This window comes from Bubalus bubalis, chromosome 10 (assembly GCF_019923935.1).
Source record: "Bubalus bubalis isolate 160015118507 breed Murrah chromosome 10, NDDB_SH_1, whole genome shotgun sequence".
NCBI classification, from domain to species: domain Eukaryota; kingdom Metazoa; phylum Chordata; class Mammalia; order Artiodactyla; family Bovidae; genus Bubalus; species Bubalus bubalis.
The window spans coordinates 16,060,176-16,075,283 of record NC_059166.1 but is presented as its reverse complement, the minus strand read 5'-3'; the positions used below and the strand labels follow the sequence as shown (position 1 = coordinate 16,075,283).

The 15,108-nt window shown below is 41.7% G+C and overlaps 1 protein-coding gene across 3 annotated transcripts in view; it reads left to right on the top strand.

The window, feature by feature from the left end:
* Positions 1–15,108, top strand: part of MTHFD1L (methylenetetrahydrofolate dehydrogenase (NADP+ dependent) 1 like) — a 181,164-nt gene that overhangs the window by 37,558 nt on the left and 128,498 nt on the right. For all 3 annotated transcript variants that reach the window (XM_006080210.4, XM_025294367.3, XM_045161908.1), the window contains exons 9-13: positions 719–807; positions 1,081–1,178; positions 3,909–4,082; positions 11,996–12,132; positions 14,452–14,498. In XM_006080210.4, coding sequence (XP_006080272.3) covers positions 719–807; positions 1,081–1,178; positions 3,909–4,082; positions 11,996–12,132; positions 14,452–14,498 — 545 coding nt within the window. The remainder of the gene's footprint in view (positions 1–718; positions 808–1,080; positions 1,179–3,908; positions 4,083–11,995; positions 12,133–14,451; positions 14,499–15,108) is intronic.

The following is a 15,108-nucleotide window of genomic DNA, read 5'->3' as shown; positions in this document are numbered from 1 at the left end:
GAGTCCCTTGCGCTGCAAGGAGATCCAACCAGTCCATCCTAAAGGAGATCAGTCCTGGATGTTCATTGGAAGGACTGATGCTAAAGCTGAAACTCCGATACTTTGGCCACCTCATGCAAAGAGTTGACTCATTGAAAAAGACCCTGATACCTGGAGGGATTGGGGGCAGGATGAGAAGGGGACGACAGAGGATGAGATGGCTGGATGGCATCACTGACTCGATGGACATGAGTTTGAGTAAACTTCTGGAGCTGGTGATGGACAGGGAGGCCTGGCGTGCTGCAATTCATGGGGTCACAAAGAGTCGGACACAACTGAGCGACTGAACTGAACTGAATCATACATGGAATTGCTTTGACTTTAGATGTATTGTTTAAATATCCATATAATGTGCCAGGCACTTTACATACCATATCACATTCAGTTCTCACAAAACTCTGTAAGGTTGAACAACATTAATTAACAAGCCCAAAGTCACAATTGCCAGTAAGAGATAGAGGCAAGATTTTAATCCAGTCAAACTCTAAATCTGTGGCCCAATTGGGAGCCCCAAGGCTATGCCAGGACCCAGCTGGTGACCTACTACCTGTAGCTGTGCCATGACATGCTTACTTCCTTGGTTGAAAATGAGAACGTCATTCATCATCCTGGCATTTTACAGGGAAAAAACAGTAGGCTACAGATGACATTATGCTGAAAGTATTTTTTCTTTCCCCAGGGAAGGCTGCATGCGTTTCTTCTGGTGTCCATGGTATTAGTCCCATCGCCGAAGATGTGAGTCTCCTTGCTGCTGCTCTGCGGATTCAGGTTTGTCTGACCCAGTTATTTGAGAATTTTTGAGTTAATGAATACAAAGTTTTTAAAATAGTACTTGGATCTCACATTTTCTTTTTTTAAGAAAAACTTACACATTTAATTACATGTGAGTAAAATTACTCCTCCCACTTGGATTATTTTGCAACTTTTGTTCCTTTCCATGACACAGTATCCCTGAATGATGCTTGGTATTTTCATAGTGTAGATACGTAAGCCATCAGCTTTTACTTGTCTAACACCCTTTCCTTCCTACCCCTATTAAAGAACATGGTCAGCAGTGGAAGGAGATGGCTCCGTGAGCAGCAGCACCGCAGATGGAGACTTCACTGCTTGAAACTTCAGCCTCTGTCCCCTGTACCAAGGTATTTGTTTATGACATCAGCTCACCTTAGATACCCAAAGTTATCCATCGGATGGGGGCAAAACTCATGGTCTTACAGCTTTGATGGTAGATAGCGTTCTCTAATCAAATTGCTGCACTGTTTTTTCTGTCCTTTAATTCCTCCAAAATTAAATAATAGTGAGCATGTTTACCATATTCTATCAATTCTAAGATGTAGATTTTTTTAATACCTCTGAAATCAGCATGCACTGTCCTATCAAAGATGTATCTTGTGTTCAGTGGTAGTGTTTTTTCTTAAAATAATGGTACCTTAGATTTGACAAAATATGGTACTTTTTGGAATATGCTTTTCAGTGTCAGAGATGCCCAACACACACAGTCAGCTTGGTCTGAAGGGCCTTGTAGGTTTATTTATTGGGGGTAAATGACCAACCAAACCAATCACTATTCCACGTGGGAGTGTAGCTCCGCTTTGTTCAGAACATGATGGTATCTGCTCTCTGATAGGACACTCTGGGACAGTCCAGATGGATATTTTCTTGAGTGATAGTTAATGAAGTGAAAGCTACATATTCCCTCTGTATGAATTTGGAAATGCAAACTGCGGGACAGTCTCAGCATGTGATTTTAGAACAGTTCATTAGATAAGCTATCTCAGCCAGATAGATGACAGATGCATTTTCCAGCCTCATAGTGAATCCCCTATGGTTGCCCCTCTATTACTGAATTGGCCCAACCCCCTTCCTGCAGGGGCACCCTTAAGGCCAGCGATTAAACAGGTGATCCTGCCTGCCATCTTGGAATACACAGAACATAAGCGATAACACCACCAGGAACTGACTCATTTTTCACTTGATAACCAGTTGCTTTTCAGAACTGACCTGTTTCCTTGGGTCACAGCCAACCACTATGATTCGATTATACCCACCAGGCTGGTGAAACCCTCCAAGCTATGTTTTCACTCCTCAAATAGACTAAACATTTTAGTCATCTGGTTCATTAATACCTAAATTCCAAGGAATGTTCTTTGTCATAATCATCCCTATATTCGTGCTGTTTCATAAAATATTTCTTGATTACTTATTTTGTTATCACACCTTCATTTTTAGAAGTCAATGAATAAATTCTGTTCTCAGAGAGCTTAGAAAAAAAATTGAGAAGAACTCGGCCAAATTGTGTACCAAAGTCTTTGTACAAATCCAAATAAATCCACTTGGAGGGGAAAAGCCCTTAAATTGCTTAAGCAAATCTGACTTCTAGAGCCACTGGGGAAAGAAAGTCAGGCTGAGTAGTTTATAAATCACTCAGAAAATCAGAATGATGTCACCGTCACTCTTCAGCTAGTGAAGAGAAAACCTGGGAGATATTCCAAGAGTAGCCTATTCAATTTAGGAGGTTGTGGGAGGAGAGAGACAGAAAAAAAGGTATAGCCAGGAGGGTAAAATGAAGTGGGACCATGGACAGTAAAGCAGGGAGGAGAACCGGAAAGGAAAAAGGGATCTGGAGGAGAGGTTAGATGTGTGTGTAGTCACTCGGTCATGTCTGACTCTTGGTGACCCCATGGACTCTAGCCCACCAGGCTCCTCTATCCATGGAATTCTCCAGGCAAAAATACTGCAGTGGGTTGCCATATCCTTCTCCAGGAGATCTTCCCCACTCAGGGCTCAAACCTGGTTCTCCTGTACTGTGGGCAGATTCTTTACTGTCTGAGCAACCTACCTTGCTGCAGTCACAGAGCTCCACCCACATCCCGGCCAAGACACCCTTCCCCCTCTCCAGCTCAAGTGTGTGTTGGAAGTAGCTTTATTGTGACTTCTTGCACAAAGGTCAGATTTCACGGGTCATAGAGGAGAACACGAGATAATATGAGGACTGAGAGTAGATTGTCTGCAGTAGCAACAGAAAAAAATAGAGCCTGCCAATGGAGAGACCGCTGTGCCCCAGAATTGGGGCTCCAGGACCAATCAGGAGACAGCTGCACCATCAGACGTCAGCCCCCCAGACTAAGTCACAGACAGGTGGATTGGACAAACTCCCGATAAGAGAAGCAGCTGAGCTCAGGAGCCTTCTGAGAAGCTGAGCACATGCTGATTTCCGTAGCATTCCTGTTGAGATGAGCGACAACGTGTGCATCATTGTTTGCCCAGCGACACTCCGGAGTTCCTAAAATTTCCTGTCTCTGAAGTTGAGCTTCAGGGCACTAGCTCCATTTACCGACAGTTATGTAATTAATGAAATATTTTGAAATGCAGTTTTGGACTTGAACTAGGGAAGCGATAGGAAAAGTATGGACACAGATGAAACACAAGAGCATTTCCACATATTTGAATTGCCAAGAGACACATGTGGCTAGCCCAGTAGGAAAGCATTATGCAATAAGCCCTGTATTCCTGGTTGAAGAATTCAGCGATGACCCATAGAAGACCCTGTGCTCTAATCATGGTATTATCTTTAAGGGTGGCCTTTGGGCACATTGTAATATGCCGTCTCCTTTCCTATGACAGAGGTGTATCCTTATACCTGGGCAGAAGTTTAGAATTATGAGTTTTGGAGTTGTTTCTCTGTCTAAAAGGAATGTACTGTTTTCTCATGTACTTTAATTGTTAGCAGTTGCACATAATCCTACTTGGCGAAGAGGACCACAAGGCATTTGATTTAATTGTTGGCGTGGTGGGTGGATGTTTTCTACACTAGCAGCAACCACCTAAGCTGAGCAGACTCTCTTACCTCTTCTATTCCCCCCACCCAGTGATATCGAGATTTCAAGAGCACAGACTCCAAAAGCTGTGGAGATCCTTGCCAAGGAGATAGGATTGCTTGCAGATGAAATTGAAATCTATGGCAAAAGCAAAGCCAAAGTACGTTTGTCCTTGCTGGAAAGGTTAAAGGATCAAGCAGATGGAAAATACGTCTTGGTTGCTGGGTAAGAGCTATTTTTTAAATCTCTGTCACTAAGAATTCACGTTTGTAAAACTCTGTGCCCTATTTATATCGCCACACCCCTCCAATCCATCCTCTTCTCCAACTTGACATTATTTTATCCATTTCACTTGGTACTCCTTCATTTGATGTGAGATAAGTTTTTATTTTCAGTGCAAACCAAATGAGCCCCCTCCACAGAATGTAAAGTGTAATGAGTTCCTAATCCAGGGCTTGGCTTTCTGTTTCTCATATTGTGTTTTGATCACCCTAGTTCTGCCTTGAATTTTTCATTTTGCTTTTCATGATTAAAATCAAAGTAAGAATTGAAAGTAAAAATATTTTGAGCTGAACAGTGTGCTTTTGGGGTTTCTCCTTAGAAATAACATTGAAAAATGAACAGATACTTGTGTGAGATGTCAGATTTTTCAGTTAGTAACCTTAATATTTATGATTTTGCATTATAAAAACTCATTTCTCTTTCTTGCATTTCAGAATTAATGTTGGGTTGTTTACATTTATGTCACTCATTTTATAAAAGGCAAATGCGTGGTTTTCTTGAGAAGGAGTATTGGCTTTATTTTGCCTCTTTAAAAAAAAAATAATACATTCACCAGCTGAAGAACAATAGAAAACAAGGGATTTCAAATATTTATTTAATGTGACCTGAGGGAACATCAGGAGACCATATAAATTCCTTTGTTGTCTTGAAATGTCATTGCATTGACTTACTAATGATATATAGGCCAAGGTTTGGGGCACAAAGCCTTATTTATTAACAGGAAGAGACATTTCTGTTATAACTGGACTTGACTCATAGTTGAGTTGTTTTTTTACATATCTAATTATTCATGTAAGTGCTCTCTTTTTCTGGTTATAAAAATCATGCATACTTGTAAAATTTGAAAAATACAGAAAGTTATAAACAAGAAAGTATAAACAGCTGTTCACATTTGAGACCGTCTTGACACAGATGCCGTCCGTCATAAATGCAGTCATGCTGCACACGCTGTTCTATAAGCAAGCAGATTATTAACAGTATGTTGTGTACCTGTCTCCATGTGAGTCAGCGTAGAGCTCTGTTATCCTTTTGCATGACTGCATGACATGCTACTGCTCACATCCAGGTTCTTCAGCGTGCTGGGGGATGGGACTGGTGGTAATGGTGGTAAAAGTACCTGGCATGAGGGTGGGTTCCATTTTACAGTCTTCCCAGCATTGAGAAGTGCAGCTATGGCTCAGCCACTGATAATACAGCATGTTTCTAATTCTTTGAGTGTGTTGAGGCAGAAAAAAAGGTCTGAAAATATCATAGAGATGTCCCATAATTTATTTAAGCAGTTCTCTGTTGACGGGGTCTTAAATTGTTTCCCATTTTTGGCCATTATAAACAGCGCTGAAATTAACAACCATGGGCATGCATCTTTGTACTTTTATCCAATGATGTTCTCAGGAAAAAAATCCCTGGAGATGAACTCAATTTTTCATTCCTGCAAATAGAGATAAAAGTACAAATAAAGCAAGATAGCATCCTTAGTATCACCTCTTTAATGGAAGAGTGATTTCTTTATTTTCTTCCTCTGCTTCCTTCAGCCTCCCACCTCCTTGTGCTCTTCTCAGTCTTCTTTGGTTGTTGTTTTCTTGAAGGGATGGAAGGCTAGAGTCATTCAATGACTGTGTTTTCTTAGGGATTCATACCTTGCTGCAGCTCCTCGATTTTGTGGCTTAAACCTGTCAGGCTTCCAGACTCACGACAGCTAGATTCCCAATCCTAGGGGATCCTCTCCAACCTAGGAACCCCAACCCTGATGTCCCCTTAACTGAGCTTCAGGAAACCTCTTCGACAGCAGCTGTTGGCCCCATCGGAGGCACCCTCTGGAGCAGATCTGTGGAAGGAGCCAGCTGACTTGGGGGGACTCCTGGGTCCAAGATTTTGGAGTTAATATCTAGTCATCATTGCTTTTCTGGAAGTGTGCTTGATAACGAGTTTGTTTACAATGAATACATTAACTCTTAGACATGAAAAGCGAAAGTTGCACAGTCGTGTTCAACTCTTTGAGATCCCATGGACTGTAGCCTCTTTCATGGAATTCTCCAGGCAAGAATGCTGGAGTGGGTTGCCATTTCCTTCTCCAGGGGATCTTCCTAACTCAGGGATCAAACCCGGGTCTGCTGCATTGCTGGCAGATTCTTTACCAACTGAGTCACTAGGGAAGCCCTATTAGACATGAAGAACTTCCAAAACAAATTGAGCATCTTATCCACATATTTGTCATCCCTTCTCCCAGGCTTTAAGTGCTCCTGGTAGGCAGGTTTGCTGGTTTTTTTCACCGTGCTTAAGAGAGGAGGGATTAAGAAAACTCAGGAGGATGCAGTCTCAGTTTATGAAGGAGGAATCAGGCAGCCATTTTCCACATGGAGTGGCTCTGTTTTGAGCTTGTCAGCATTGGAAATAAAAGCACAAATCTAGACAAGACCCTGCCCCTCACTGGGAACACAGAATTGATATTTCTTGAAACAAAGCCTCTGGTGGTATCATTATCAGATTCCTAACTTGAAGTCATACCATCAAGGCCTCCAGCCACATGCCGGAGAGTGCCCACCAGCCTGGCCGTCTAGGATTGTCGCTGCATGTTGGCCCATAACCAGTAGAGTGTTGTTCCGCACTGACTCTGCTGGCCCTTATGTGTGTCACTGAGCTGAAGAAGACTGGCTGCTACGTTGTACATGGAAGTGAAAATTAAACCCGAATTCTCAAGTAGAGATTTAACCCCAAGAGATCAACAGTTCTTTTTCTGAAACGGTGATATAAATTCCCTTACAGACCTATGAAGGAACGAAAATCCAATTGTATTCCTTTCACCTGCATTAAAAAATGAATGTAGGACTTTGAGATGTATATATGCATCGGTCACAGAGTTTGATGGTTTTTAGAAAATAAATACCTCACTACATTCTATAAGACAGGAAGGAATAAACTCCCCTCACCAACTCAACAAGGGGTATCTTCTTAAGTGTATAAACTGCCTTTGTTATCTAATCTTTTAATAGCTGCATGTTAGAAATCAGTTTAAAACAGCAAGACAGTAATTTTATTTGTAGTCTAAAATGAAAACGTCATTTGAAATAAAATCATCTTTAATTTTGGTCAGGTAATGATGGAAAAGTGACATTATCAAGCCATTATACACATGGTTGCAGCTTCTTTAGAAAAAAATTACCCATCCATTAAGTGGAGAATTTTTTTCCTTTTCCTGAAAGGTATTTTTTTTTTATCTGAAAATTACTTTGTTCCATCGACTAAAAATTTAGCGTAAAGAAAAGTTAAACGGAGAAGACAATCTCTCATTACTCAGAAGTATTCAAAATTTTTACATTTTCTTCCAGAATTTTATCTCTGCTTCTATCTTTTTTTACACATTGAAGTCATGTCATAAATACTGTTTTGTGTCCTGCTTTTATCCCTGAATACTGTCTTTTCTCATGCTTTAGAAAAATTCAAATACCCAAGTAATTTTTCAATAGACCTAAATAACAAATATTTGTTATTGTACACTTGAATTCATGTACAAATGTGATTTAAATATATCAACAGTGGGATTAAAATATAAAACCGTGGGATTAAAAAAATCTTCTACTATTAATAACCCAAATGCAAAACAGATTAATTCGTTTTTAAAAGCTATCCTTCAAACTTTAGTATTTTTTATTCCGTCAGAATCATCTGTATTTCATCAGCTACACTTCACATGGTATTTACACCTACACATCACTTTATTTGCTCGGCCTGACAAAATGAAAAGTATTGGGAATTGTTCAGGGAAAAATGCCAAAAGAATCTTAGGGGCTCTTGAGTTTTACATATTTTCCCAGTTACACTAATGAAAAGGAATTTGTTTGAGAACTTGACTCGGAGTGCAGCTGCAGGGCGTTGAAAGTGTATGGGTTTCCATCCGTCCTTCACTGATTTCCATACAGAAGTTTTTAGAATTTCTCTGAATCGCGTGGACTGAGCATGTCAAATCTGTGAATACGCTGAATTTCACATTAAAGAAAACTTTTCACATCACTATTTTTTTCCTCTAGAGTGCTAAATGGCTGATTTGATTTTATTTATCTTTTAATGCTTCAAACAATTTTGGTCAGTGTCAAAATAACTCGATTGACTTTTCTAAAGTTTCAGTTTTCTGCTTTGGGTATCTATTTAAAGATCTGTGAGTTTTTCTTCTGTTCGCATGGCTTGCAGAGCAGAACAGAATATTTAGAAGCAACCAGGGACTTTGAACTGTTGGCCTCAGTCAATTGTGATGGGAAACACAACCAAGTGAACCACGGTTACCCATTTTTATCATTAGGTTTAAAAAGGTTTTTAAAAAACCTTCCAAATCCTGCCCATGCCTGGGATGAGCGATACATATTCAAATCCTCTTTAAGCAAAGATCTTTGGAGTTCACGGTTCAACCCATGGCTAATGGCAATAATACTGTCCAACAGGATTCTAGATCTCAAGAAACGGATCAATTTTATGACTTCTTTCTGCATAAGCAATCTCTTTGACCTTTGAGTAAATGGTAAGCTTCTTTTAGTATGAGTCCAAAATGTCACAAGGACTTTCCAGGTGACTCAGTGGTAAAAAGACTCTGCCTGCCAAGCAGAAGGTGCAGTTTGATTCCTGGATCAGGAAGATTCCCCTTGAGAAGGAAACAGCAACCCACTCTAGTATTTTTGCCTGGCAAATCCCATGGACAAAGGACCCTGGTGGACTACGGTCCATGGGATCTCAGATTTGGACCTGACTTAGCGACGAAACAACAACAAATTGTCACAGAGTACTTTAGTTCATTGTTTACCGGTAGTTGACAATGAATAACATTTTGTCTTGGGAAAGGTGTCATTTCTTTTCCTAATATGTTTTGCTCATCTGTGCTTGGACGCGTGACAGAAATGCAGTAGAAATAGTCCTTCACTTCAGCACACTTGTAGTAATAATGCCCTCAGAAAAGTTAGAGAATAAGCACAAAATGATTCCTGGGGGAAGTGGTGAATCTCCTGGGAGGAGAAGAGGAAGATAATGAAGCAAACCCACAGTTCCATCTCCATAAAGGAAGAAAAGGAAATTAGGTTAACATGGCGCTTGTTCTTTCCTAAGTCAACTGAGTCATTGGGAACCTGAGCTAAAGATCGTGAGACAACAATTAAGCCAAATTTTGATGCCAAATGTAGGAATGAGGCAAAATAAAATTTTTATTGTAACCCTCTTTTGATTGCTCCCCATAAATACTTCCTACTTTCTGGTTTTCCTGAATTGTATTAGTTGGCAGAACACGAAGCAGTCCTGTGTTTCTAATTAAGAGTTGGATGGTTAGCTGAAGCTTTTGGGAGGTCATCTCTGGGCGTGTCTGCTTTTGGCTCTCTCCAGCAGCGATGTGAGTTATCCTTGGGGATGAAAATATAATCCTTCATGTGACATATTTAAGTCAAGCCTGTATTCAAGTAAAGCCCGTATTCCTTTGCAGGCCATAAAGGCCACTGGAGTACTTAACCCACCCTATGTGTGACCTGCATTTTCTTGAAGATCATGACGCCTGTGGCTTTTGGCTGGAGCTCTGCTTCTCCGAGCAACATTCCGGTGGGCTCACCAGCTTATGTTGTTGCTAAATCAAGTGACTGATTATCACTGGACCACATATGAGGCTGTGGCCACTTGCTTGGTTCCCCTGTCCCACCTGTGTCTCCTGTCAAGGCTTCCCGATCATTCTTAATTTCCTTTTGCTCTTTTCTTCCAACTGTTCCCCTAGAGACAGTGTTCTTAACAATTCTGTCTTTATCCCTTTTGTGCTTTGTTCACTGAGTGATCATCCCCATTCCCATGCTTTATATGACTCATTGTCAATAACAACTTCTATCCGTAGAGATAACCTAGTGAAATCAAACCATTTGCCTGGATTTAATTTCCTGGTTTATTAATCTGTGTGGCCTTGAGCAGGTTGCTTAAAATTGCTGTGCCCCAGTGTCCTCATTTATCAAATGAAGATAAAAAGTAACCCAGTAAATATAAAGCACAGGACCTAGGATATGAATTACCCCAAACTGACTCACTTTTATCTGACTAACGCTTATTCATTTGTCAGGTCTCAGATATCACTTCCTCCAGGAAGTCTTTCTTGATGTCCCAAATCTAATTAGATCATCCTTCCATGTACTCTCAAAATACAGTCTTATTGCCGTTTCCCCTGTCTCAGCATTTCTCAAATTCATTGTAATTGCCAGTTTAGCTCTTCATGTCTCCCATCGGCTATGGGGCTTCCTGCTAGCTCAGACAGTAAAGAATCTGCCTGCAATGCAGGAGAACCAAGTTTGATCCCTAGGTTGGGGAAAATCCTCTGGAGAAGGGAATGGCGACTCACAGTATTCTTGCCTGGAGAATCCCACAGACAGTGGAGTCTAGTGGGCTACAGTTGTGGGTTCTCAAAGAGTCAGACGTGGCTGAGCAACTAACACTACCTTACTACCATCTCCCATTGGCTGTAAGCTCTGTGAGGTCAGCAGTGGAGTCCACCACGGTTATCATTGTGTCCCCAGGGTCTAATAACCTGGACTTAGTGCTACTCAAGATGTATTTGCTGAAAGAGTGATTGTATAGCCGTGGTAGTCTAAAATAGTTGCATTGCTTCTTTGTGATCACATGGCTGCATTTTGTAGGTCAGAAAACTCTGCCGTCAGTTTTGTTGTGGTTGACTGTCCTAGACAATTCAGCTCATACCCTCTAACTCATAGAAGACTAAACTGTAAGCCCAAAGAAGTGTTTTAAAAACTTGTAGCACTGAATGGAGGAGCCTGGTAGGCTGCGGTCCATGGGGTCGCTAAGAGTCAGACACGACTGAGCGACTTCACTTTCACTTCTCACTTTCATGCATTGGAGAAGGAAATGGCCACCCACTCCAGTGTTCTTGCCTGGAGAATCCCAGGGACGGGGAAGCCTGGTGGGCTGCCGTCTGTGGGGCCGCACAGAGTCGGACACGACTGAAGTGACTCAGCAGCAGCAGCAGCACTGATGAGTATAGGCTAAGGAGCAATTTCATGGGTCTTTTCTTGGGACTGTAATACTCGCCTGTCCTGTTTCTTATACTGTGATGTTGTGAACGTGTGATGCTTGGCTTTTTAGGGTGTGTGCTCAACGGTGAGCCCCCAGAGCAGAGGTGACCGCCTTAGTGTGTTTAGGGGATGTGGACTTATTCCTTCTAAATATTTGAGGGGTTGTTGTTTGGAAGGGGAGCAGGCTAAGTGTGTCTGTAGGAATGCTAACTTCTCTGCTTTAGGACAAAGAACTTGTCTAATTGGAAAAGTTATCAGGAAGTGAATGGGCCACCCTGGAGGTAATGAGCCTCCAGCCTGGTTTGTGTTCAAACATGGCTAGAAAAGCCACGGACACGATGGCAAGAAGGAGACAGATGAGTGGGGACATTAGAATCCTATCTAATGGACAAGTCTGGCCCCACCTCACCATGTATGGACCATTGACTTAGGCTTGGTGCCCACATAACATCCTCAGTAAATGGCCCTGGAAGAACAAATGCCAAATTATCCATCAGCAAGAAATGACATCAGCTTAATTATTAAATCACTTGGATAGATACGTTTATGCCATTTCCTGAAGTTGATAATGTTATTGGCACTACTGCTAAATAACTTTTCTTAATTGGCTCTTTTGGTACAGATGTGTCCGTATCTTGACTTTTAAGTGTGGATTTTGTGATGTAAGTGAACCACAAAGGTCCAAGGAAGTTGAGTGATTGAGGGATTTTGGCATGGCCTGGTCTCTACTGGTCTCCTTCAATTTGGTTCTTGTACCATAGATTGATTTTGCATAGGTTGTCTAGAAAACATTATTAAAGTTACTGTTTTTTCCCAAATCAGGATCACACCCACCCCTCTCGGAGAAGGAAAAAGTACGGTTACAGTTGGGCTTGTACAGGCATTGACTGCGCACCTGAACGTCAACTCCTTTGCCTGTCTCAGGCAGCCTTCTCAAGGACCGACTTTTGGAGTTAAAGGTAATTTATCTAACAGCTAGTATATACATTGGAAAAGACCCTGATACTGGGAAAGATTGAGGGGAGAAGGAGGAGGGGACAGAGGATGAGCTGGTTGGATGGCATCATTGATTGAGTGGACATGAGGTAGAGCAAACTCTGGGAGGCAGCGAAGGACAGGGAAGCCTGGCGTGCCACAGTCCATGGGGCGGCAGAGTCAGACGCTGAGCAACTGCACAGCAACAACAATAAATACCTTTCAGAGCAAAATTCATCACCAGCAAATGTAGAACCAGCAAATTTCGTCCCTACAAGCACGCCCCACTCCCCAATGCACTACCCTGCACTCGGTAGGTGGAGGTCTCCTGGACTTGGTCCTCCCACCAAGAAAGCTGCAAGGGGAGGTCTGAGTGGAGCTCCCCAGGAAACCCATCCCCTTCCTTCACTGAGACAGTGGTCCATCCAGCTTTTGCTCGGGATTCCAGCCTTGAGCAGAAGCCCTCCATTTCAGCAGTTCCTCCTTTGGTAAGTGGTTTTAAAATGCTGCCATTCATGCCGGTGTTTTATCGTCCCTGCCAAGGTAAAAGGTCTTTCCATCGAAACAGTTAGAGACCCCTAGGTCGGCCCCCAAGCCTCATCTCATCAGAGCTGCCATGTGGGGCCGCAGGAGCTCTGGAAGCTGACTGTGGACTGGGGCATGAGGTGAAGTTCCTCTGTGGCTGTGGTTGTGCTGTGATCTGGCCCCTACATGTTCACTCGTCTTTTTTCATCGATTTATCATGAATCATTCTTCAGCTCACTTTGTAACAGCATTCATTGCCACAATTCTTGTTCTCAGTACTTTGTGGTTTTTAGCAGTATTATATTTATATTGCTGTTACAAGTATTAATAACTCCTAACTTTAAGTACTCTTAGAATGTCATATTTTATGTAGTGCAGTGAACACTGAACTTGGACAAGAAGGCTGGGGTTTTATTTGGGGCTATCTTCCTTACTGCTGTGAGACCTTTAGCCAGTCATAACCTCTCTGAGCCACAATTGTAAAAGGCATATAGTACTAGGCTTACCAATTTGTTGTGAGGACCAAATAGTATATAAAAATAGGGTAAACTGTAAAATAATAATGGATGCACAAGGTATTGTTTTAGGAAAGAGAAGTCTTTTTAATGTGATAACTTTACTATTTTGAGGGATGAACATTATGATAAATCGTATATACTATTAACTAGAATAAACTGATAGAGTCTATAAGATGTAAATCTGTTTATCAGGTAGATTTTATTTATGAAACATTTTTTGGTACTTAAATTCATGCGCATTTTATTTAAAAATTTTTTTAAAATTCTTATTGGAGTGCAGTTGCTTGACAATGCTGTGCTAGTTTCTACTGTCCAGCAAAATGAATCAGCCATGTATTTACATATATCCCCTCCCTGTTGGACTTCTTTCCAATCAGAGCACCACAGTGCGTTGAGTAGAGTTCCCTGAGCTGTACAATATGTTCTCAGTTAGAAAACTAGCATCTATTTTCTACGTAGTATCAATAGTGTATATGTGTCAATGCCAATCCCTCAATTCATCCCCCCCGCCCCTTCCCCCTTGGTATCCATACATTTGTTCTCTATGTCTGTGTTTCTGTTTCTGCTTTGTAAACAGGATCGTCTATACCACATGTGCATTTTAGATAAAGCATAGCCACATCTAATAATTAATGAAATAATCCCATATTTGGTGTAACAACATTTGCTATATTATGCTTGTGTGTGCTCTGTGCTTAGTCACTCAGTGGTGTCTGACTCTCTGTGATCCCATGGACTGTAGCCTACCAGGCTCCTGTCCATAGGATTCTCCAGGCAAGAATACTGGAGTGGGTTGGCATGCCCTCCTCCAGGGGATTTTCCCAGCCCAGAGATCGAACCCTCATCTCCTACATTGCAAGCATATTCTTTACTGTTCGAGCCACCACCATGGGAAGCCCATGGATACTGGAGTGGGTAGCCTGTCCCTTCTCCAGGGGATCTTCCTGACCCAGGAATTGAACCGGGGTCTCCTGCACTGCAGGTGAATTCTTTACTAGCTCAACTACCAGGGAAGCCCATATTATGCTTACCCTCTTCTAAACAAAGAGACCGAAGTCCTTCAATTACAGAGCGGGACATAGGGTGAACATTCCCCCTTTCTGTTCTCCTTTGCCATACCAGTAATGCTTTTCAGTGCCTGTACTTCTTACATCTTGGGGATACATCCCTCCCTGTTGGGTTTGAGGAACCGTTTCCCTGGGGCTCCTATGTAGCTGTACTTGGCAACTCATCTCAAATGCTACCTGCTCTGTTGTTTAGGAGGAGCTGCAGGTGGTGGATATGCCCAGGTCATCCCTATGGAGGAGGTAAGATTTCGAAGAGATATGTGTCTTATCACTGTTTTTCCCTCCTGGAACCTTATAGACCCATAGTACTTTATCCTCCAGCCCAAAGTCCTAAAGGCTTTGAAAACCAGAAATGTTTGCATGACTCATTTGGGAGCAAAACCTGACATTTACTGTTAGGAGCTTCTTGTGGATTTTGTCTGTGCTGCTTGTTGTAAATATTCATATATTTTTCTGCAGAAATACTGTTTTTGATTAATGGATGCTGACCTGGACCTTGCTCGGAATGTTTTATAAATAGATTATGTACATCACACTACCTTTCTGCATTCCAAAAAATTCTGAGTCCCAAAACCCACCTCAGGGTTCTGGGTGAGAGGATGCAGAGCTATATCTCCATGTGTTATTCTGCTGAATTCAGGAAGGCTGGACTCTTCACCTCTGTGGATTGAGACTGCAAAATCAAATCCAACCGGACATCTATATCCCCAGGTTCCACATCCATGGGTTTTAACAGTTGCAGCTTAAAAATAGAAAAAAAAATTTTTTCCAAAAATTCCATAAAGCAAAACTTGAATTTAATGCACACTGGCAGCTATTTCCATAACGTTTACTTGGTATTGGGTATTTA